The sequence below is a fragment of the Pimephales promelas genome, chromosome 6, assembly GCF_988280905.1.
Source record: "Pimephales promelas chromosome 6, fPimPro1.hap1.1, whole genome shotgun sequence".
Classification (NCBI taxonomy): Eukaryota; Metazoa; Chordata; class Actinopteri; order Cypriniformes; family Leuciscidae; genus Pimephales; species Pimephales promelas.
Genome location: NC_142774.1, coordinates 7,839,862 through 7,863,551, shown reverse-complemented (window position 1 = coordinate 7,863,551; position 23,690 = coordinate 7,839,862). Strand labels below are relative to the sequence as shown.

The window sequence follows — 23,690 nt, the reverse complement described above, 5'->3', positions numbered from 1 at the left end:
TAATCCATTTTTTCTCTGTCACAGGAACGACACCCAACTCACCCGTCAGTCTCCCCAAATCACCCACTTTCCCATCTGCCTCAGGCTCATGGCCGGACGAGTGCTCTATCTGCTATGAAAACACAGTGGACACCGTCATCTACGCCTGCGGACACATGTGTCTCTGCTACACCTGTGGCCTCCGCCTCAAAAAAATGGCCAATGCTAGCTGTCCTATCTGTAGGAGAGCTATCAAAGACATTATAAAGACCTACCGGAGCACTTAGGGGGGCCCCGAACCCCCCCCCCCCCCCCAAACCCAAGTCACATAAGGGCCATTGAGGATCTCTAATAGATCTCTGTTTCAAGAAAGGTTTGGTGTCACAGTTCAGGGACTTTCTCTGGCACTCCATGGGTCTCCGTTCCCACGGCGATGACTTTTGAACCCTCGAACCTTCAAGGCTCAGGCATCCATTCGCAAAGGTCTTTGGTATTTCATTGCTCAAGTCTCTGTTGCTATGGTAACCAGTGATGCTGCTGATCCTCAGGAGCATCTGGCTTTTCAACTGATGTAGGACAAAGAATCATGGGCAGTATCTCATCGAATTCAGGACATTTCAGGTGATAAAGGAAGGATCTCGCATTTCTTTTACCCTCTTGGTGAGCCATAGACTGCAGAAATCGTATTCATAGCATCCTTAAAAGCTGGAATCATATTCAATAGAGTGTTACGGTCTCTCGTTTTTTTTTCTTCTGCTGTCCTCAGAGCTAGTCAGACCACTTTCACTGATGAAATTCACACAAAAATGTCTCAGTGTTTCACAATTTTTGTCTGTGCTGGGCTGAGACAGAGATAGGAATACAGATAAAGGTACAGTGCTTTTTTTTTCATACCTCACATTTCATGCTAGTTGTGTAACCGACAGCTTGTCCTTATTATGTGCTCTGAAATGAGTTGATCTGGAGGTCTTTGTGCATTGATGAGTATTTGATCATGTGTTTTGTAATGTAATCTGAAGCTTTGGTAGGTAGCAGGTAAAATGAGCTATAATTTTGCTCATGCGTGTGTTCAACAAGCAGGACGTAGTGGTGTAATTAAAAAGAAATAATTTGTTAAAACAATACACAGGAATGATTGACCAATGAGTCATGCGGCAGATTGTTATATAACAACTCATTTCTGGACAAAAGAAGACTAATATTGGATATTTTCATTTATTAAACGGTTCTGGGAAGTGTGATTGCCACAGAGAAGTGCGGTTTAAATAGAGCACCCCACTTCACGACCCTAAAACATGTTGGCCTAATTAAACCTTAATTTACTGTGAACTTGTTCTTGACTGTCGATCCGAACACGCGAGCTTTGGGTTTCCTGCTAAAGCGATTGCAATGTTGCCATGGAGAGCAAAATCTAGAAAGAAGGAAAACAGCCGTGAGGCATTAACCAATGAAAGAGTCATTTGTGGTCAGAGGATATTTGATTTGCACAGTTAATCCATATTTCTCCCAGCCCCCAACTGTAGGCCAGAGACGGTGTGTAACAGTGAGCGTAGGCCACTGATGAAATAACTGATTCAAATGGAAGGAATATGTTAGGAAAACTGGTGAAAAGCCATACGGCTGGCTCAGTGTCCCTGCAGGTGCTGAGGGGGAAAAAGAAGGATCAAAAATATTATCAAGATTCGCCCTCCAATGCCACATTCATATTAAAAGTAACATTTGACATCGGATTTCTCATTTGAACCTTTAAAAACTGTCTGAAAATCTTATTGAGGTTACTGAATGATAATTCATTTATAGAAAGTCCCGCTGCTGTAGGATATAGTCGAGTGGGTTTGTTCTTGGAATCAGGAGGACATCTAAGGTTGACACTGAGGGGAATTTTATCTCACTTTGAACCCAATGTCTCCTGATATCAGAAGAGCCGCATAAATCAATGTGAAGAAAATGTCCTTGTCATATTTCACCCCAGTTGTCGTGAAAATCGGGGTGAAATGTGCAAAAAAAGGTAACTGTCTTATGCGAACTCTTTCCCCGCCAGCGTTTTTGATCATTTTTACAAAAATGTCATGGCTCCCCAGAATATTTTGTTGGATGAGTATCTGAATATTAGCCTGGTTAAAACCAGACCATTCTCAGTTGTAACTGAGTTAGGGTCTGGCAAAGCGGCATAGACAAATGGGGCGTCACCAACGGACGTCACGGATAGACCTAAAACCAATCAGGGGTGCGTTTCCCGTACAACAACGTAGTTCGCTGATTCACTACCATAGTACGATGCATCGTTGGAAAAATCAACTAGCTAGTCACGACTGTTTCCCGAAACCCACTGTCGCAAAGTATCGTTCAACCGCGTTAGTTTCGCACGTTTAACTACTTTTAATGAAACCGTTTGAGATCCAATTAACGCTAGATTTGTTTTATATAAATTACAAACATTTCATCTGAGGACTATTTGTAATTGTTCTCAGTTGTTTTGCTTTATTACCAGACTCAATATTTGGCTCGTTCTTATATAGTATGCACGTTCGCACATGCGCACTCTTCAAACACGTTACTTCAAATCTTTTGACAAACTAAAAGACGTAAATTACATTTGTATGTATTCTAAATAAAAGACACCGGTTGTACTGAATGTCAGCTTGCTTATTTTTGCTCAAGATAACTCCAAATGTCATGCGATATAGAAACGATCTAACCACAGGTCGAGAGCTGTCGTTCAAACCACACAACTTTGCGATGCTGTTTGCGAATGTTCGTTGGAAGGATGGTTTCGGGAAACACCGACTCGTTGAACTATGCCGATAACGACGGAAGTTGCGAACATAGTTGGCTAACGATGCTTTCGGGAAACGCACCCCAGAGCGATGAAGGAGATGACGTATGCAGGCTCCGAGTGTTGTTCTTTGCTCGGTTTTTAACAAAAGGGAAACGTTCAAATCGCTTAAAACAGACACGATAGCTGATTCGAACGAGTGATGTTCGACGGCAGCATCCGTGTTTGTAATGTAAGCTACAAAATCTGCTTCAAAATCCCAGCACTGTCGTCACCGTGTAAAGCCCGCCCCAACGTTTCTGATTGGTGCCGCGATTTCGGCAGATTGGAAATGGGCTTGAATGAGCTCTTTACCAGACTAACTTAAAAAAAACAAAAACAAATCTAAATTTGCCAGAAGTTGTCTGGGTTTTTCCAGGCTATCTGAATATGCAATATATCAAATAAAGAACAGAACACGTTTTCTTAATATGATCATTAAAAACCAATAGACTGATGAAAATGCAGGACATTTCCTCAATAAATTAATTATGGAAAATTCCGTCAATGGCGGGGAAAGAGTTAATGAACAATTTAGAAATGTGGCATGACCGTGTTTTATAAGATTGGTAAGGAAAGATGCCGTATTCCATCATTGAACAGCAGTTTAGCAGGTATCCTATCAACATCACTTGATCCACATTAAATGTCAGCCCGTTCTCATCCCAAGACGTCATCTAACTGACGCTTTTGACCATACGTCAACATCCGACGTTTTAGGGTACTCTTTAACGTCAGTTAGATGACGCTATCCAATCCTAACCCTACCCCAGACCTAAACCTACCTGACGCTAAAGGTAAACCGTCAGTTGGATGACGCCCTAGGATCGTCATCTAACTGACGTTAAAGGGTACACTAAAACGTCGGATGTTGACGTATGGTCAGTTAGATGACGTCTTGGGATGAGAATGTGTTGTAAATGCAGGAAGAGCTCCAGATCACATTTAGCAAATGATGGCGAATAAGCAAAAGAGGACTCAATGTGCATTTGTGTGTATGTATGGATGTTAAAGCAGCTCAAGAGAAATATCAGTGATGTACAATTGACTGCCGGTTAATATTGTTCATAACTAGCCAGTTAGCTTGTGTAAAGCGATCGTGACGGCTGGCGCTTAAATCCATGCTGCTATTAGTATTAGCCAGCTCTCCTACAGGCAATGCTAACACCGTGTCGAGAAAATACCCTGTCGCTCTCGACAGGATATTCTCTTAAAAGAGTTTTACTCTATTGTTTGAAGTGGTGATTCACTTTTGAATGTTAATTTATGTTAATTAGAGGAACCTATTAGAATAGCTGTATCTGAGGTGTTTCTATAGCGCTTTGTTTTTATCATTTTTATTTTTCTCTTTTTGAATTTTTGGACCGAAGTTTATGATTGTACAGTTTGCTTGTCGATCCTCTGTGGTTTATAGAGCAATGTATTTCTTGAATTTTGTGCTGGCTTTGTTGTATTCAAGCTATACTGAACAGTACACAAATCAGGGGCTTAGCAGTAAACAATCAGAACCAACTTTATGTTGGGAGCAGGATAAACTAAAGATTATGTACACTTCCTTTGATATCAGGTTTTATGATTTCATTGGCTATGTATTTTGTTCCGAGGTGTCTATTTATGGTGAAAATTTAATGATCCGAACTTGATTAAAGTAAATACAATTTTGAAAATATCCTGAAGGCCTAATATTTCTGATTAGATCTTTTGTTTATGTTTTTGGAAACCTTGAACAAAGTTTTTATTTAACAATCCTGGCACTTTTTCTGTCAATTTCAGTCACTTTATAAGATCATCAATATCCCCCCTCCCCTTTTTTTTTCTTTCACCCAAGTTTTATCTAATGATGTCTTTTGCACAGTTCATATGAGGGCAATATTTGTGTTGGTCACTATATAAAATTTGATTGTAATTTTTTTTTTTTTTTTTTTTGGACATCATCTTGACAAAATGAAGCTAATTCTGTTTGAATAAGTGTACTAATCTTACACAACATTTCTATCATTTAATGCTTGTATGAAATCGCTATAGAATGGGATTGTTTATTTTCCATTTGTGCTACTCCCACCTTGTTTTTCCGAGGACCTACAGAGGGACATCCAGTCCTTACCGACGCGCCACTGTTGGATTTGCTTTTGATTGTTGTCGACCCTGTAATGTACTTTATTTAGAGTATGATGTGTTGAATCTGATGTCTGTTTCGGTCAGAATATGTGGTAAATGTCATTTACCTTATTTAGCCTTCCTCTTTTAGAATCATTTGTTAAATCAAAGCTAGAAATAATGAAAACAGCCATATTGAGTTTGATGTTTTGTGTAGTAACCAGAAATGGGATCAGGGATTGCATAAATTATCACCCCAACCTTAAAAAATGCTGATCAAATCGGAGTATTTTTTCAATATCGATTAAATTTTTTTTTTTTTTAATTGCTTTTCTTTTTTCCTGTTCGGCATTTATGGCCAGTGTGTTTCGTTCACCCATTACCCATTGGTGAACAGTGGGACCAAAATAATAATGAATCAAAAAATGTTAGATTCCCCTTTCTCATGGTTCATTCAAGGGCTGTGTTAAATGAATCATTAGTCCATGAGGTCAGTAGTGATTTAGTCACAAGAAATGGCATTCGATTTTTGACTCAAACCCCATGTCTGATTTTTTCCCCCTTCCTAATGTCTGTCTGATTTTTTTCCCCCTTCCTAATGTCTGTGATGATCAGTTTATGAAGCTTTGTTTTATCTGAGTCAAAGATGACAATAAACTTTGCAGATGCATTTCAGCGAGTGGTGTCTATTCTGTGCCATCTTTGTTCAAATATAGTTCATTATTTCAAGATCAATTGATCTTCAAGTGCAGATCATTTTACATTTCTTAATATAAAACAAAGTCAAGTGCTTCAACTCATGGTGGCCGCGGGTCATTAAAAAGTCTTAAATTTTCCTAAAAATAAAGCCTTAAAAAGTATTAAATTGTCTTAAATTCAGATTGGATAGGTCTTAACTATGTTAGTCATGTCACCGCAAAGATGCAGGCAAAGGCAATCGTTCTGCCAGCCAGGTCAAATATTTTCTACAAGGTAACGTAACTTGTGTGTGAGACACGCGGGTGCGATCAAACAGTGGAGTCATGAAAAACATCCTTCATTTTGTTCATACAGGACAACATTCAGTCTGCAAAGTGTTAACTTATATTTGTGTAGGCCTATACTCGCATTAAAACACACTTTTAAAAGCAAAACATATGTATCCAACCCCTGTTTGAAACAGTCCGTGTGTTGTAACGTCTGTCAGAGTTTGAGGTCCCAGAAGAATAAAAGGAAAGACAGTGCAAACGAACTGGTTGTTCCACGAGTCCTTTTATAGTTGCTTTCTTTGTGAAGCACACTCTTCACATACATGTCGAAAGAGCGGATGTTAACAGGTTAAAGAAAACACTCTGTAAAACACTACAAATCAAAGTGGAAGTAAACACAAAACAACAGCCCGCGATAGATCGGTCTTTTGGTCATCTTCTTCCAGAGAAACTCAAAATTTCGACCCAAAAAAATCCAGTGTGGACGTTTTTTTTTTCTCCTCAAAAAAAAGGAGAAAAAAAAGCCTCAATTTTTGCACTCAGGTGTAAGTCTCAGTGCCCTCTATCAGAATCCAGAGTTTTGAGAAGATTGGGGATACTTAATTTTTCGCCCAAAAAAAAAAAACCGTAAGGGGTAACAGTGTCGTTTTTTTTTCGGGTCGAAATTTTGAGTTTCGATATCTCAGCTCTGGAAGGGTCTAGAGCCTCCATTTTTGCACTCAGGTCTAAGTCTCGTGGCCCTCTATCAGAATCCAGAGTTTCGAGAAGATTGGGGATACTTAATTTTTCGCCAAAAAAAAAAAAAACGTAAAGGGTAACACTGTCGTTTTTTTTTTTCGGGTCGAAATTTTGAGTTTCGACATCTCAGCTCTGGAAGGGTCTTAAGCCTCAATTTTTGCACTCAGGTCTAAGTCTCGTGGCCCACTATCAGAATCCTGAGTTTCGAGAAGATTGGGGATACTTAATTTTTCGCCCAAAAAAAAAAAACGTAAGGAGTAACACTGTCGTTTTTTTTTTCCGGTCGAAATTTTGAGTTTCGATATCTCAGCTCTGGAAGGGTCTAAAGCCTCCATTTTTGCACTCAGGTCTAAGTCTCAGTGCCCTATATCAGAATCGAGAGTTTCGAGAAGATTAGGGATACTAAATTTTTCGCCCCAAAAAAAAAAACGTAAGGGGTAACACTGTCGTTTTTTTTTCGGGTCCAAATTTTAAATTTCGATATCTCAACTCTGGAAGGGTCTAGAGCCTCCATTTTTGCACTCAGGTCTAAGTCCCATGGCCCTCTATCAGAATCCAGAGTTTCGAGAAGATTGGGGATACTTAATTTTTCACCAAAAAAAAAAAAAAACGTAAGGGGTAACACTGTCGTTTTTTTTTTCGGGTCGAAATTTTGAGTTTCGATATCTCAGCTCTGGCTGGGTCTAAAGCCTCAATTTTTGCACTCAGGTCTAAGTCCCATGGCCCTCTATCAGAATCCAGAGTTTCAAGAAGTTTGGGGATACTAAATTTTTCGCCCAAAAAAAAAAAAAACGTAAGGGGTAACACTGTCGTTTTTTTTTCGGGTCGAAATTTTGAGTTTCGATATCTCAGCTCTGGAAGGGTCTAGAGCCTCAATTTTTGCACTCAGGTGTAAGTCTCATGGCCCTCTATCAGAATCCAGAGTTTTGAGAAGATGGGGGATACTATAATTTTTCGCCCAAAAAAAAACCGTAAGGGGTAACACTGTCGTTTTTTTTTCGGGTCGAAATTTTGAGTTTCGATATCTCAGCTCTGGAAGGGTCTAGAGCCTCAATTTTTGCACTCAGGTCTAAGTCTTATTGCCCTCTATCAGAATCCAGAGTTTCGAGAAGATTTGGGATACTAAATTTTTCGCCCCCAAAAAAAACTGTAAGGGGTAACACTGTCGTTTTTTTTTTTTCGGGTCGAAATTTTGAGTTTCGATATCTCAGCTCTGAAAGGGTCTAGAGCCTCAATTTTTGCACTCAGGTGTAAGTCTCAGTGCCCTCTATCAGAATCCAGAGTTTTGAGAAGATTGGGAATACTTAATTTTTCGCCCAAAAAAAAAAACGTGAGGGGTAACACTGTCGGGTTTTTTTTGGGTCGAAATTTTTGAGTTTCAATATCTCAGCTCTGGAAGGGTCTAAAGCCTCCATTTTTGCACTCAGGTCTAAGTCTCATGGCCCTCTATCAGAATCCAGAGTTTTGAGAAGATGGGGGATACTATAATTTTTCGCCCAAAAAAAAAACGTAAGGGGTAACACTGTCGTTTTTTTTTCGGGTCGAAATTTTGAGTTTCGATATCTCAGCTCTGGAAGGGTCTAGAGCCTCAATTTTTGCACTCAGGTCTAAGTCTTAGTGCCCTCTATAAGAATCCAGAGTTTCGAGAAGATTGGGGATACTAAATTTTTCGCCCCCAAAAAAAACTGTAAGGGGTAACACTGTCGTTTTTTTTTTTTCGGGTCGAAATTTTGAGTTTCGATATCTCAGCTCTGGAAGGGTCTAGAGCCTCAATTTTTGCACTCAGGTGTAAGTCTCAGTGCCCTCTATCAGAATCCAGAGTTTTGAGAAGATTGGGGATACTTAATTTTTCGCCCAAAAAAAAAAACGTGAGGGGTAACACTGTCGGGTTTTTTTTGGGTCGAAATTTTTGAGTTTCAATATCTCAGCTCTGGAAGGGTCTAAAGCCTCCATTTTTGCACTCAGGTCTAAGTCTCATGGCCCTCTATCAGAATCCAGAGTTTCAAGAAGATTGGGGATACTAAATTTTTCGCCCAAAAAAAAAAACGTAAGGGGTAACACTGTCGTTTTTTTTTTGGGTCGAAATTTTGAGTTTCGATATCTCAGCTCTGGGAGGGTCTAGAGCCTCCATTTTTGCACTCAGGTGTAAGTCTCATGGCCCTCTATCAGAATCCAGAGTTTTGAGAAGATGGGGGATACTTAATTTTTCGCCCAAAAAAAAAAAACGTAAGGGGTAACACTGTCGTTTTTTTTTTTTCGGGTCGAAATTTTGAGTTTCGATATCTCAGCTCTGGGAGGGTCTAGAGCCTCCATTTTTGCACTCAGGTGTAAGTCTCATGGCCCTCTATCAGAATCCAGAGTTTTGAGAAGATTGGGGATACTTAATTTTTCGCCCAAAAAAAAAACGTGAGGGGTAACACTGTCGGGTTTTTTTTGGGTCGAAATTTTTGAGTTTCAATATCTCAGCTCTGGAAGGGTCTAAAGCCTCCATTTTTGCACTCAGGTCTAAGTCCCATGGCCCTTTATCAGAATCCAGAGTTTCAAGAAGTTTGGGGATACTAAATTTTTCGCCCAAAAAAAAAAAAAACGTAAGGGGTAACACTGTCGGTTTTTTTTGGGGTCGAAATTTTGAGTTTCGATATCTCAGCTCTGGGAGGGTCTAGAGCCTCCATTTTTGCACTCAGGTGTAAGTCTCATGGCCCTCTATCAGAATCCAGAGTTTTGAGAAGATGGGGGATACTTAATTTTTCGCCCAAAAAAAAAAACGTAAGGGGTAACACTGTCGTTTTTTTTTTTCGGGTCGAAATTTTGAGTTTCGATATCTCAGCTCTGGAAGGGTCTAAAGCCTCCATTTTTGCACTCAGGTCTAAGTCTCATGGCCCTCTATCAGAATCCAGAGTTTAAAGAAGATTGGGGATACTAAATTTTTCGCCCAAAAAAAAAAACGTAAGGGGTAACACTGTCGTTTTTTTTCGGGTCGAAATTTTGAGTTTCGATATCTCAGCTCTGGAAGGGTCTAGAGCCTCAATTTTTGCACTGAGGTCTAAGTCTCAGTGCCCTCTATCAGAATCTAGAGTTTCGAGAAGATTGGGGATACTAAATTTTTCGCCCCCAAAAAAATCTGTGAGGGGTAACACTGTCGTTTTTTTTTTTCGGGTCGAAATTTTGAGTTTCGATATCTCAGCTCTGGAAGGGTCTAGAGCCTCAATTTTTGCACTCAGGTGTAAGTCTCAGTGCCCTATATCAGAATCCAGAGTTTTGAGAAGATTGGGGATACTTTATTTTTCGCCCAAAAAAAAAAACGTGAGAGGTAACACTGTCGTTTTTTTTTTTCGGGTCGAAATTTTGAGTTTCGATATCTCAGCTCTGGAAGGGTCTAAAGCCTCCATTTTTGCACTCAGGTCTAATTCTCAGTGCTCTATATCAGAATCCAGTTTCGAGAAGATTAGGGATACTAAATTTTTCGCCCAAAAAAAAAAACGTAAGGGGTAACACTGTCGTTTTTTTTTCGGGTCGAAATTTTGAGTTTCGATATCTCAGCTCGGGAAGGGTCTAGAGCCTCCATTTTTGCACTCAGGTCTAAGTCCCATGGCCCTCTATCAGAATCCAGAGTTTCGAGAAGATTGGGGATACTTAATTTTTCGCCAAAAAAAAAAAACAAAACGTAAGGGGTAACACTGTCGTATTTTTTTTTCGGGTCGAAATTTTGAGTTTCGATATCTCAGCTCTGGCTGGGTCTAAAGCCTCCATTTTTGCACTCAGGTCTAAGTCCCATGGCCCTCTATCAGAATCCAGAGTTTCGAGAAGATTGGGGATACTAAATTTTTCGCCCAAAAAAAAAAAAAAAAAACGTAAGGGGTAACACTGTCGTTTTTTTTCCGGGTCGAAATTTTGAGTTTCGATATCTCAGCTCTGGAAGGGTCTAGAGCCTCCATTTTTGCACTCAGGTGTAAGTCTCATGGCCCTCTATCAGAATCCAGAGTTTTGAGAAGATGGGGGATACTTAATTTTTCGCCCAAAAAAAAAACGTAAGGGGTAACACTGTCGTTTTTTTTTCGGGTCGAAATTTTGAGTTTCGATATCTCAGCTCTGGAAGGGTCTAAAGCCTCCATTTTTGCACTCAGGTCTAAGTCTCATGGCCCTCTATCAGAATCCAGAGTTTCAAGAAGATTGGGGATACTAAATTTTTCGCCCAAAAAAAAAACGTAAGGGGTAACACTGTCGTTTTTTTTTTCGGGTCGAAATTTTGAGTTTCGATATCTCAGCTCTGGAAGGGTCTAGAGCCTCCATTTTTGCACTCAGGTGTAAGTCTCAGTGCCCTCTATCAGAATCCAGAGTTTTGAGAAGATTGGGGATACTTAATTTTTCGCCCAAAAAAAAAACGTAAGGGGTAACACTGTCGGTTTTTTTTCGAGTCGAAATTTTGAGTTTCGATATCTCAGCTCTGGAAGGGTCTAAAGCCTCCATTTTTGCACTCAGGTCTAAGTCTCAGTGCCCTCTATCAGAATCCAGAGTTTCGAGAAGATTGGGGATACTAAATTTTTCGCCCCAAAAAAAACGTAAGGGGTAACATTGTCGTTTTTTTTTCGGGTCGAAATTTTTAATTTCGATATCTCAGCTCTGGAAGGGTCTAGAGCCTCCATTTTTGCACTCAGGTCTAAGTCCCATGGCCCTCTATCAGAATCCAGAGTTTCGAGAAGATTGGGGATACTTAATTTTTCGCCAAAAAAAAAAAAAAACGTAAGGGGTAACACTGTCGTTTTTTTTTCGGGTCGACATTTTGAGTTTCGGTATCTCAGCTCCGGAAGGGTCTAGAGCCTCCATTTTTGCACTCAGGTGTAAGTCTCAGTGCCCTCTATCAGAATCCAGAGTTTCGAGAAGATTGGGGATACTAAATTTTTCGCCCCCAAAAAAAACTGTAAGGGGTAACACTGTCGTTTTTTTTTTCGGGTCGAAATTTTGAGTTTCGATATCTCAGCTCTGGAAGGGTCTAGAGCCTCAATTTTTGCACTCAGGTGTAAGTCTCAGTGCCCTCTATCAGAATCCAGAGTTTTGAGAAGATTGGGGATACTTAATTTTTCGCCCAAAAAAAAAAAACGTAAGGGGTAACACTGTCGTTTTTTTTTTCGGCTCGAAATTTTGAGTTTCGATATCTCAGCTCTGGCTGGGTCTAAAGCCTCCATTTTTGCACTCAGGTCTAAGTCCCATGGCCCTCTATCAGAATCCAGAGTTTCAAAAAGTTTGGGGATACTAAATTTTTCGCCCCAAAAAAAAAAAACGTAAGGGGTAACACTGTCGTTTTTTTTTCGGGTCGAAATTTTGAGTTTCGATATCTCAGCTCTGGAAGGGTCTAGAGCCTCCATTTTTGCACTCAGGTGTAAGTCTCATGGCCCTCTATCAGAATCCAGAGTTTTGAGAAGATGGGGGATACTTAATTTTTCGCCCAAAAAAAAAAACGTAAGGGGTAACACTGTCGGGTTTTTTTTCGGGTCGAAATTTTGAGTTTCGATATCTCAGCTCTGGAAGGGTCTAAAGCCTCCATTTTTGCACTCAGGTCTAAGTCTCATGGCCCTCTATCAGAATCCAGAGTTTCAAGAAGATTGGGGATACTAAATTTTTCGCCCAAAAAAAAAAAACGTAAGGGGTAACACTGTCGTTTTTTTTTCGGGTCGAAATTTTGAGTTTCGATATCTCAGCTCTGGAAGGGTCTAGAGCCTCAATTTTTGCACTCAGGTCTAAGTCTCAGTGCCCTCTATCAGAATCCAGAGTTTCGAGAAGATTGGGGATAATAAATTTTTCGCCCCCAAAAAAAACTGTAAGGGGTAACACTGTCGTTTTTTTTTTTCGGGTCGAAATTTTGAGTTTCGATATCTCAGCTCTGGAAGGGTCTAGAGCCTCAATTTTTGCACTCAGGTGTAAGTCTCAGTGCCCTCTATCAGAATCCAGAGTTTTGAGAAGATTGGGGATACTTAATTTTTCGCCCAAAAAAAAAAACGTGAGGGGTAACACTGTCGTTTTTTTTTTTCGGGTCGAAATTTTGAGTTTCGATATCTCAGCTCTGGAAGGGTCTAAAGCCTCCATTTTTGCACTCAGGTCTAAGTCTCAGTGCCCTATATCAGAATCCAGAGTTTCGAGAAGATTAGGGATACTAAATTTTTCGCCCAAAAAAAAAAAACGTAAGGGGTAACACTGTCGTTTTTTTCGGGTCGAAATTTTGAGTTTCGATATCTCAGCTCTGGAATGGTCTAGAGCCTCTATTTTTGCACTCAGGTGTAAGTCCCATGGCCCTCTATCAGAATCCAGAGTTTCGAGAAGATTGGGGATACTTAATTTTTCGCCAAAAAAAAACAAAAAAAACGTAAGGGGTAACACTGTCGTTTTTTTTTCGGGTCGAAATTTTGAGTTTCGATATCTCAGCTCTGGCTGGGTCTAAAGCCTCCATTTTTGCACTCAGGTCTAAGTCCCATGGCCCTCTATCAGAATCCAGAGTTTCAAGAAGTTTGGGGATACTAAATTTTTCGCCCAAAAAAAAAAAACGTAAGGGGTAACACTGTCGTTTTTTTTTTCGGGTCGAAATTTTGAGTTTCGATATCTCAGCTCTGGAAGGGTCTAGAGCCTCAATTTTTGCACTCAGGTGTAAGTCTCATGGCCCTCTATCAGAATCCAGAGTTTTGAGAAGATGGGGGATACTATAATTTTTCGCCCAAAAAAAAAACGTAAGGGGTAACACTGTCGTTTTTTTTTCGGGTCGAAATTTTGAGTTTCGATATCTCAGCTCTGGAAGGGTCTAGAGCCTCAATTTTTGCACTCAGGTCTAAGTCTTAGTGCCCTCTATCAGAATCCAGAGTTTCGAGAAGATTGGGGATACTAAATTTTTCGCCCCCCAAAAAAACTGTAAGGGGTAACACTGTCGTTTTTTTTTTCGGGTCGAAATTTTGAGTTTCGATATCTCAGCTCTGGAAGGGTCTAGAGCCTCAATTTTTGCACTCAGGTGTAAGTCTCAGTGCCCTCTATCAGAATCCAGAGTTTTGAGAAGATTGGGGATGCTTAATTTTTCGCCCAAAAAAAAAAACGTGAGGGGTAACACTGTCGGGTTTTTTTTGGGTCGAAATTTTTGAGTTTCAATATCTCAGCTCTGGAAGGGTCTAAAGCCTCCATTTTTGCACTCAGGTGTAAGTCTCATGGCCCTCTATCAGAATCCAGAGTTTTGAGAAGATGGGGGATACTATAATTTTTCGCCCCAAAAAAAAACGTAAGGGGTAACACTGTCGTTTTTTTTTCGGGTCGAAATTTTGAGTTTCGATATCTCAGCTCTGGAAGGGTCTAGAGCCTCAATTTTTGCACTCAGGTCTAAGTCTTAGTGCCCTCTATCAGAATCCAGAGTTTTGAGAAGATTGGGGATACTAAATTTTTCGCCCCCAAAAAAAACTGTAAGGGGTAACACTGTCGTTTTTTTTTTTCGGGTCGAAATTTTGAGTTTCGATATCTCAGCTCTGGAAGGGTCTAGAGCCTCAATTTTTGCACTCAGGTGTAAGTCTCAGTGCCCTCTATCAGAATCCAGAGTTTTGAGAAGATTGGGGATACTTAATTTTTCGCCCAAAAAAAAAAAACGTGAGGGGTAACACTGTCGGGTTTTTTTTGGGTCGAAATTTTTGAGTTTCAATATCTCAGCTCTGGAAGGGTCTAAAGCCTCCATTTTTGCACTCAGGTCTAAGTCTCATGGCCCTCTATCAGAATCCAGAGTTTCAAGAAGATTGGGGATACTAAATTTTTCGCCCAAAAAAAAAAACGTAAGGGGTAACACTGTCGTTTTTTTTTTTCGGGTCGAAATTTTGAGTTTTGATATCTCAGCTCTGGAAGGGTCTAGAGCCTCAATTTTTGCACTCAGGTCTAAGTCTCAGTGCCCTCTATCAGAATCCAGAGTTTCGAGAAGATTGGGGATACTAAATTTTTCGCCCCCCAAAAAAACTGTAAGGGGTAACACTGTCGTTTTTTTTTTCGGGTCGAAATTTTGAGTTTCGATATCTCAGCTCTGGAAGGGTCTAGAGCCTCAATTTTTGCACTCAGGTGTAAGTCTCAGTGCCCTCTATCAGAATCCAGAGTTTTGAGAAGATTGGGGATACTTAATTTTTCGCCCAAAAAAAAAAAACGTAAGGGGTAACACTGTCGTTTTTTTTTTTCGGGTCGAAATTTTGAGTTTCGATATCTCAGCTTTGGAAGGGTCTAGAGCCTCCATTTTTGCACTCAGGTCTAAGTCCCATGGCCCTCTATCAGAATCCAGAGTTTCGAGAAGATTGGGGATACTAAATTTTTCGCCCAAAAAAAAAAAAAAAACGTAAGGGGTAACACTGTCGTTTTTTTTTCGGGTCGAAATTTTGAGTTTCGATATCTCAGCTCTGGAAGGGTCTAGAGCCTCCATTTTTGCACTCAGGTGTAAGTCTCATGGCCCTCTATCAGAATCCAGAGTTTTGAGAAGATGGGGGATACTTAATTTTTCGCCCAAAAAAAAAACGTAAGGGGTAACACTGTCGTTTTTTTTTCGGGTCGAAATTTTGAGTTTCGATATCTCAGCTCTGGAAGGGTCTAAAGCCTCCATTTTTGCACTCAGGTCTAAGTCTCATGGCCCTCTATCAGAATCCAGAGTTTCAAGAAGATTGGGGATACTAAATTTTTCGCCCAAAAAAAAAACGTAAGGGGTAACACTGTCGTTTTTTTTTTCGGGTCGAAATTTTGAGTTTCGATATCTCAGCTCTGGAAGGGTCTAGAGCCTCCATTTTTGCACTCAGGTGTAAGTCTCAGTGCCCTCTATCAGAATCCGGAGTTTTGAGAAGATTGGGGATACTTAATTTTTCGCCCAAAAAAAAAACGTAAGGGGTAACACTGTCGTTTTTTTTCGGGTCGAAATTTTGAGTTTCGATATCTCAGCTCTGGAAGGGTCTAAAGCCTCCATTTTTGCACTCAGGTCTAAGTCTCAGTGCCCTCTATCAGAATCCAGAGTTTCGAGAAGATTGGGGATACTAAATTTTTCGCCCCAAAAAAAACGTAAGGGGTAACATTGTCGTTTTTTTTTCGGGTCGAAATTTTTAATTTCGATATCTCAGCTCTGGAAGGGTCTAGAGCCTCCATTTTTGCACTCAGGTCTAAGTCCCATGGCCCTCTATCAGAATCCAGAGTTTCGAGAAGATTGGGGATACTTAATTTTTCGCCAAAAAAAAAAAAAAAACGTAAGGGGTAACACTGTCGTTTTTTTTTCGGGTCGACATTTTGAGTTTCGGTATCTCAGCTCCGGAAGGGTCTAGAGCCTCCATTTTTGCACTCAGGTGTAAGTCTCAGTGCCCTCTATCAGAATCCAGAGTTTCGAGAAGATTGGGGATACTAAATTTTTCGCCCCCAAAAAAAACTGTAAGGGGTAACACTGTCGTTTTTTTTTTCGGGTCGAAATTTTGAGTTTCGATATCTCAGCTCTGGAAGGGTCTAGAGCCTCAATTTTTGCACTCAGGTGTAAGTCTCAGTGCCCTCTATCAGAATCCAGAGTTTTGAGAAGATTGGGGATACTTAATTTTTCGCCCAAAAAAAAAAAACGTAAGGGGTAACACTGTCGTTTTTTTTTTCGGCTCGAAATTTTGAGTTTCGATATCTCAGCTCTGGCTGGGTCTAAAGCCTCCATTTTTGCACTCAGGTCTAAGTCCCATGGCCCTCTATCAGAATCCAGAGTTTCAAAAAGTTTGGGGATACTAAATTTTTCGCCCAAAAAAAAAAAAACGTAAGGGGTAACACTGTCGTTTTTTTTTTCGGGTCGAAATTTTGAGTTTCGATATCTCAGCTCTGGAAGGGTCTAGAGCCTCCATTTTTGCACTCAGGTGTAAGTCTCATGGCCCTCTATCAGAATCCAGAGTTTTGAGAAGATGGGGGATACTTAATTTTTCGCCCAAAAAAAAAAACGTAAGGGGTAACACTGTCGGGTTTTTTTTCGGGTCGAAATTTTGAGTTTCGATATCTCAGCTCTGGAAGGGTCTAAAGCCTCCATTTTTGCACTCAGGTCTAAGTCTCATGGCCCTCTATCAGAATCCAGAGTTTCAAGAAGATTGGGGATACTAAATTTTTCGCCCAAAAAAAAAAAACGTAAGGGGTAACACTGTCGTTTTTTTTTCGGGTCGAAATTTTGAGTTTCGATATCTCAGCTCTGGAAGGGTCTAGAGCCTCAATTTTTGCACTCAGGTCTAAGTCTCAGTGCCCTCTATCAGAATCCAGAGTTTCGAGAAGATTGGGGATAATAAATTTTTCGCCCCCCAAAAAAACTGTAAGGGGTAACACTGTCGTTTTTTTTTTTCGGGTCGAAATTTTGAGTTTCGATATCTCAGCTCTGGAAGGGTCTAGAGCCTCAATTTTTGCACTCAGGTGTAAGTCTCAGTGCCCTCTATCAGAATCCAGAGTTTTGAGAAGATTGGGGATACTTAATTTTTCGCCCAAAAAAAAAAACGTGAGGGGTAACACTGTCGGGTTTTTTTTCGGGTCGAAATTTTGAGTTTCGATATCTCAGCTCTGGAAGGGTCTAAAGCCTCCATTTTTGCACTCAGGTCTAAGTCTCAGTGCCCTATATCAGAATCCAGAGTTTCGAGAAGATTAGGGATACTAAATTTTTCGCCCAAAAAAAAAAAACGTAAGGGGTAACACTGTCGTTTTTTTCGGGTCGAAATTTTGAGTTTCGATATCTCAGCTCTGGAATGGTCTAGAGCCTCTATTTTTGCACTCAGGTGTAAGTCCCATGGCCCTCTATCAGAATCCAGAGTTTCGAGAAGATTGGGGATACTTAATTTTTCGCCAAAAAAAAACAAAAAAAACGTAAGGGGTAACACTGTCGTTTTTTTTTCGGGTCGAAATTTTGAGTTTCGATATCTCAGCTCTGGCTGGGTCTAAAGCCTCCATTTTTGCACTCAGGTCTAAGTCCCATGGCCCTCTATCAGAATCCAGAGTTTCAAGAAGTTTGGGGATACTAAATTTTTCGCCCAAAAAAAAAAAAACGTAAGGGGTAACACTGTCGTTTTTTTTTTCGGGTCGAAATTTTGAGTTTCGATATCTCAGCTCTGGAAGGGTCTAGAGCCTCAATTTTTGCACTCAGGTGTAAGTCTCATGGCCCTCTATCAGAATCCAGAGTTTTGAGAAGATGGGGGATACTATAATTTTTCGCCCAAAAAAAAAACGTAAGGGGTAACACTGTCGGTTTTTTTTCGGGTCGAAATTTTGAGTTTCGATATCTCAGCTCTGGAAGGGTCTAGAGCCTCAATTTTTGCACTCAGGTCTAAGTCTTAGTGCCCTCTATCAGAATCCAGAGTTTCGAGAAGATTGGGGATACTAAATTTTTCGCCCCCCAAAAAAACTGTAAGGGGTAACACTGTCGTTTTTTTTTTCGGGTCGAAATTTTGAGTTTCGATATCTCAGCTCTGGAAGGGTCTAGAGCCTCAATTTTTGCACTCAGGTGTAAGTCTCAGTGCCCTCTATCAGAATCCAGAGTTTTGAGAAGATTGGGGATGCTTAATTTTTCGCCCAAAAAAAAAAACGTGAGGGGTAACACTGTCGGGTTTTTTTTGGGTCGAAATTTTTGAGTTTCAATATCTCAGCTCTGGAAGGGTCTAAAGCCTCCATTTTTGCACTCAGGTGTAAGTCTCATGGCCCTCTATCAGAATCCAGAGTTTTGAGAAGATGGGGGATACTATAATTTTTCGCCCCAAAAAAAAACGTAAGGGGTAACACTGTCGTTTTTTTTTCGGGTCGAAATTTTGAGTTTCGATATCTCAGCTCTGGAAGGGTCTAGAGCCTCAATTTTTGCACTCAGGTCTAAGTCTTAGTGCCCTCTATCAGAATCCAGAGTTTCGAGAAGATTGGGGATACTAAATTTTTCGCCCCCAAAAAAAACTGTAAGGGGTAACACTGTCGTTTTTTTTTTTCGGGTCGAAATTTTGAGTTTCGATATCTCAGCTCTGGAAGGGTCTAGAGCCTCAATTTTTGCACTCAGGTGTAAGTCTCAGTGCCCTCTATCAGAATCCAGAGTTTTGAGAAGATTGGGGATACTTAATTTTTCGCCCAAAAAAAAAAAACGTGAGGGGTAACACTGTCGGGTTTTTTTTGGGTCGAAATTTTTGAGTTTCAATATCTCAGCTCTGGAAGGGTCTAAAGCCTCCATTTTTGCACTCAGGTCTAAGTCTCATGGCCCTCTATCAGAATCCAGAGTTTCAAGAAGATTGGGGATACTAAATTTTTCGCCCAAAAAAAAAAACGTAAGGGGTAACACTGTCGTTTTTTTTTTCGGGTCGAAATTTTGAGTTTTGATATCTCAGCTCTGGAAGGGTCTAGAGCCTCAATTTTTGCACTCAGGTCTAAGTCTCATGGCCCTCTATCAGAATCCAGAGTTTCAAGAAGATTGGGGATACTAAATTTTTCGCCCAAAAAAAAAAAACGTAAGGGGTAACACTGTCGTTTTTTTTTTTCGGGTCGAAATTTTGAGTTTTGATATCTCAGCTCTGGAAGGGTCTAGAGCCTCAATTTTTGCACTCAGGTCTAAGTCTCAGTGCCCTCTATCAGAATCCAGAGTTTCGAGAAGATTGGGGATACTAAATTTTTCGCCCCCCAAAAAAACTGTAAGGGGTAACACTGTCGTTTTTTTTTTCGGGTCGAAATTTTGAGTTTCGATATCTCAGCTCTGGAAGGGTCTAGAGCCTCAATTTTTGCACTCAGGTGTAAGTCTCAGTGCCCTCTATCAGAATCCAGAGTTTTGAGAAGATTGGGGATACTTAATTTTTCGCCCAAAAAAAAAAAACGTAAGGGGTAACACTGTCGTTTTTTTTTTTCGGGTCGAAATTTTGAGTTTCGATATCTCAGCTTTGGAAGGGTCTAGAGCCTCCATTTTTGCACTCAGGTCTAAGTCCCATGGCCCTCTATCAGAATCCAGAGTTTCGAGAAGATTGGGGATACTTAATTTTTCGCCAAAAAAAAAAAAAAAAACATAAGGGGTAACACTGTCGTTTTTTTTTCGGCTCGAAATTTTGAGTTTCGATATCTCAGCTCTGGCTGGGTCTAAAGCCTCCATTTTTGCACTCAGGTCTAAGTCCCATGGCCCTCTATCAGAATCCAGAGTTTCAAAAAGTTTGGGGATACTAAATTTTTCGCCCAAAAAAAAAAAACCGTAAGAGGTAACACTGCCGTTTTTTTTTCGGGTCGAAATTTTGAGTTTCGATATCTCAGCTCTGGAAGGGTCTAGAGCCTCCATTTTTGCACTCAGGTGTAAGTCTCATGGCCCTCTATCAGAATCCAGAGTTTTGAGAAGATGGGGGATACTTAATTTTTCGCCCAAAAAAAAAAAACCTAAGGGGTAACACTGTCGGTTTTTTTTCGGGTCGAAATTTTGAGTTTCGATATCTCAGCTCTGGAAGGGTCTAAAGCCTCCATTTTTGCACTCAGGTCTAAGTCTCATGGCCCTCTATCAGAATCCAGAGTTTCAAGAAGATTGGGGATACTAAATTTTTCGCCCAAAAAAAAAAAACGTAAGGGGTAACACTGTCGTTTTTTTTTCGGGTCGAAATTTTGAGTTTCGATATCTCAGCTCTGGAAGGGTCTAGAGCCTCAATTTTTGCACTCAGGTCTAAGTCTCAGTGCCCTCTATCAGAATCCAGAGTTTCGAGAAGATTGGGGATACTAAATTTTTCGCCCCCAAAAAAAACTGTAAGGGGTAACACTGTCGTTTTTTTTTTTCGGGTCGAAATTTTGAGTTTCGATATCTCAGCTCTGGAAGGGTCTAGAGCCTCAATTTTTGCACTCAGGTGTAAGTCTCAGTGCCCTCTATCAGAATCCAGAGTTTTGAGAAGATTGGGAATACTTAATTTTTCGCCCCAAAAAAAAACCGTGAGGGGTAACACTGTCGTTTTTTTTTTTCGGGTCGAAATTTTGAGTTTCGATATCTCAGCTCTGGAAGGGTCTAAAGCCTCCATTTTTGCACTCAGGTCTAAGTCTCAGTGCCCTATATCAGAATCCAGAGTTTCGAGAAGATTAGGGATACTAAATTTTTCGCCCAAAAAAAAAAAACGTAAGGGGTAACACTGTCAATTTTTTTCGGGTCGAAATTTTGAGTTTCGATATCTCAGCTCTGGAAGGGTCTAGAGCCTCTATTTTTGCACTCAGGTGTAAGTCTCAGTGCCCTATATCAGAATCCAGAGTTTCGAGAAGATTGGGGATACTTAATTTTTCGCCAAAAAAAAACAAAAACGTAAGGGGTAACACTGTCGTATTTTTTTCGGGTCGAAATTTTGAGTTTCGATATCTCAGCTCTGGCTGGGTCTAAAGCCTCCATTTTTGCACTCAGGTCTAAGTCCCATGGCCCTCTATCAGAATCCAGAGTTTCAAGAAGATTGGGGATACTACATTTTTCGCCCAAAAAAAAAAAACGTAAGGGGTAACACTGTCGTTTTTTTTTTCGGGTCGAAATTTTGAGTTTTGATATCTCAGCTCTGGAAGGGTCTAGAGCCTCAATTTTTGCACTCAGGTCTAAGTCTCAGTGCCCTCTATCAGAATCCAGAGTTTCGAGAAGATTGGGGATACTAAATTTTTCGCACCCAAAAAAAACTGTAAGGGGTAACACTGTCGTTTTTTTTTTCGGGTTGAAATTTTGAGTTTCGATATCTCAGCTCTGGAAGGGTCTAAAGCCTCCATTTTTGCACTCAGGTCTAAGTCTCAGTGCCCTATATCAGAATCCAGAGTTTCGAGAAGATTAGGGATACTAAATTTTTCGCCCCAAAAAAAAAACGTAAGGGGTAACACTGTCGTTTTTTTTCGGGTCGAAATTTTGAGTTTCGATATCTCAGCTCTGGAAGGGTCTAGAGCCTCCATTTTTGCACTCAGGTCTAAGTCCCATGGCCCTCTATCAGAATGCAGAGTTTCAAGAAGTTTGGGGATACTAAATTTTTCGCCCAAAAAAAAAAAACGTAAGGGGTAACACTGTCGTTTTTTTTTTCGGGTCGAAATTTTGAGTTTCAATATCTCAGCTCTGGAAGGGTCTAGAGCCTCCATTTTTGCACTCAGGTGTAAGTCTCATGGCCCTCTATCAGAATCCAGAGTTTTGAGAAGATGGGGGATACTTAATTTTTCGTCCAAAAAAAAAAACGTAAGGGGTAACACTGTCGTTTTTTTTTCGGGTCGAAATTTTGAGTTTCGATATCTCAGCTCTGGAAGGGTCTAAAGCCTCCATTTTTGCACTCAGGTCTAAGTCTCATGGCCCTCTATCAGAATCCAGAGTTTCAAGAAGATTGGGGATACTAAATTTTTCGCCCAAAAAAAAAACGTAAGGGGTAACACTGTCGTTTTTTTTCGGGTCGAAATTTTGAGTTTCGATATCTCAGCTCTGGAAGGGTCTAGAGCCTCAATTTTTGCACTCAGGTCTAAGTCTCAGTGCCCTCTATCAGAATCCAGAGTTTCAAGAAGATTGGGGATACTAAATTTTTCGCCCAAAAAAAAAAAACGTAAGGGGTAACACTGTCGTTTTTTTTTCGGGTCGAAATTTTGAGTTTCGATATCTCAGCTCTGGAAGGGTCTAGAGCCACCATTTTTGCACTCAGGTGTAAGTCTCAGTGCCCTCTATCAGAATCCAGAGTTTTGAGAAGATTGGGGTACTTAATTTTTCGCCAAAAAAAAAAAAAAAACGTAAGGGGTAACACTGTCGTTTTTTTTTCGGGTCGAAATTTTGAGTTTCGATATCTCAGCTCTGGCTGGGTCTAAAGCCTCCATTTTTGCACTCAGGTGTAAGTCTCAGTGCCCTCTATCAGAATCCAGAGTTTTGAGAAGATTGGGGATACTTAATTTTTCGCCCAAAAAAAAAAAACGTGAGGGGTAACACTGTCGTTTTTTTTTTTCGGGTCGAAATTTTGAGTTTCGATATCTCAGCTCTGGAAGGGTCTAAAGCCTCCATTTTTGCACTCAGGTCTAAGTCTCAGTGCCCTATATCAGAATCCAGAGTTTCGAGAAGATTAGGGATACTAAATTTTTCGCCCAAAAAAAAAAAACGTAAGGGGTAACACTGTCGTTTTTTTTTTTCGGGTCGAAATTTTGAGTTTCGATATCTCAGCTCTGGAAGGGTCTAGAGCCTCCATTTTTGCACTCAGGTCTAAGTCCCATGGCCCTCTATCAGAATCCAGAGTTTCGAGAAGATTGGGGATACTTAATTTTTCGCCAAAAAAAAAAAAACGTAAGGGGTAACACTGTCGTTTTTTTTTCGGGTCGAAATTTTGAGTTTCGATATCTCAGCTCTGGCTGGGTCTAAAGCCTCCATTTTTGCACTCAGGTCTAAGTCCCATGGCCCTCTATCAGAATCCAGAGTTTCAAGAACTTTGGGGATACTAAATTTTTCGCCCAAAAAAAAAAAAACGTAAGGGGTAACACTGTCGTTTTTTTTTTCGGGTCGAAATTTTGAGTTTCGATATCTCAGCTCTGGCTGGGTCTAAAGCCTCCATTTTTGCACTCAGGTCTAAGTCTCATGGCCCTCTATCAGAATCCAGAGTTTCAAGAAGATTGGGGATACTACATTTTTCGCCCAAAAAAAAAAACGTAAGGGGTAACACTGTCGTTTTTTTTCGGGTCGAAATTTTGAGTTTCGATATCTCAGCTCTGGAAGGGTCTAGAGCCTCAATTTTTGCACTCAGGTCTAAGTCTCAGTGCCCTCTATCAGAATCCAGAGTTTCAAGAAGATTGGGGATACTAAATTTTTCGCCCAAAAAAAAAAACGTAAGGGGTAACACTGTCGTTTTTTTTTCGGGTCGAAATTTTGAGTTTCGATATCTCAGCTCTGGAAGGGTCTAGAGCCACCATTTTTGCACTCAGGTGTAAGTCTCAGTGCCCTCTATCAGAATCCAGAGTTTCGAGAAGATTGGGGATACTAAATTTTTCGCACCCAAAAAAAACTGTAAGGGGTAACACTGTCGTTTTTTTTTTCGGGTTGAAATTTTGAGTTTCGATATCTCAGCTCTGGAAGGGTCTAAAGCCTCCATTTTTGCACTCAGGTCTAAGTCTCAGTGCCCTATATCAGAATCCAGAGTTTCGAGAAGATTAGAGAT

General features: G+C 40.4%; 1 protein-coding gene across 2 annotated transcripts in view; it reads left to right on the top strand.

Annotated features, from left to right (window-relative positions):
* neurl1aa (neuralized E3 ubiquitin protein ligase 1Aa) overlaps positions 1–5,566 on the top strand; it is a 69,283-nt gene extending 63,717 nt beyond the window's left edge. For both annotated transcript variants that reach the window (XM_039681818.2, XM_039681819.2), the window contains exon 6: positions 25–5,566. In XM_039681818.2, coding sequence (XP_039537752.2) covers positions 25–266 — 242 coding nt within the window. In that variant the 3' untranslated portion in view covers positions 267–5,566. The remainder of the gene's footprint in view (positions 1–24) is intronic.
* Positions 5,567–23,690: the final 18,124 nt, after the last annotated feature.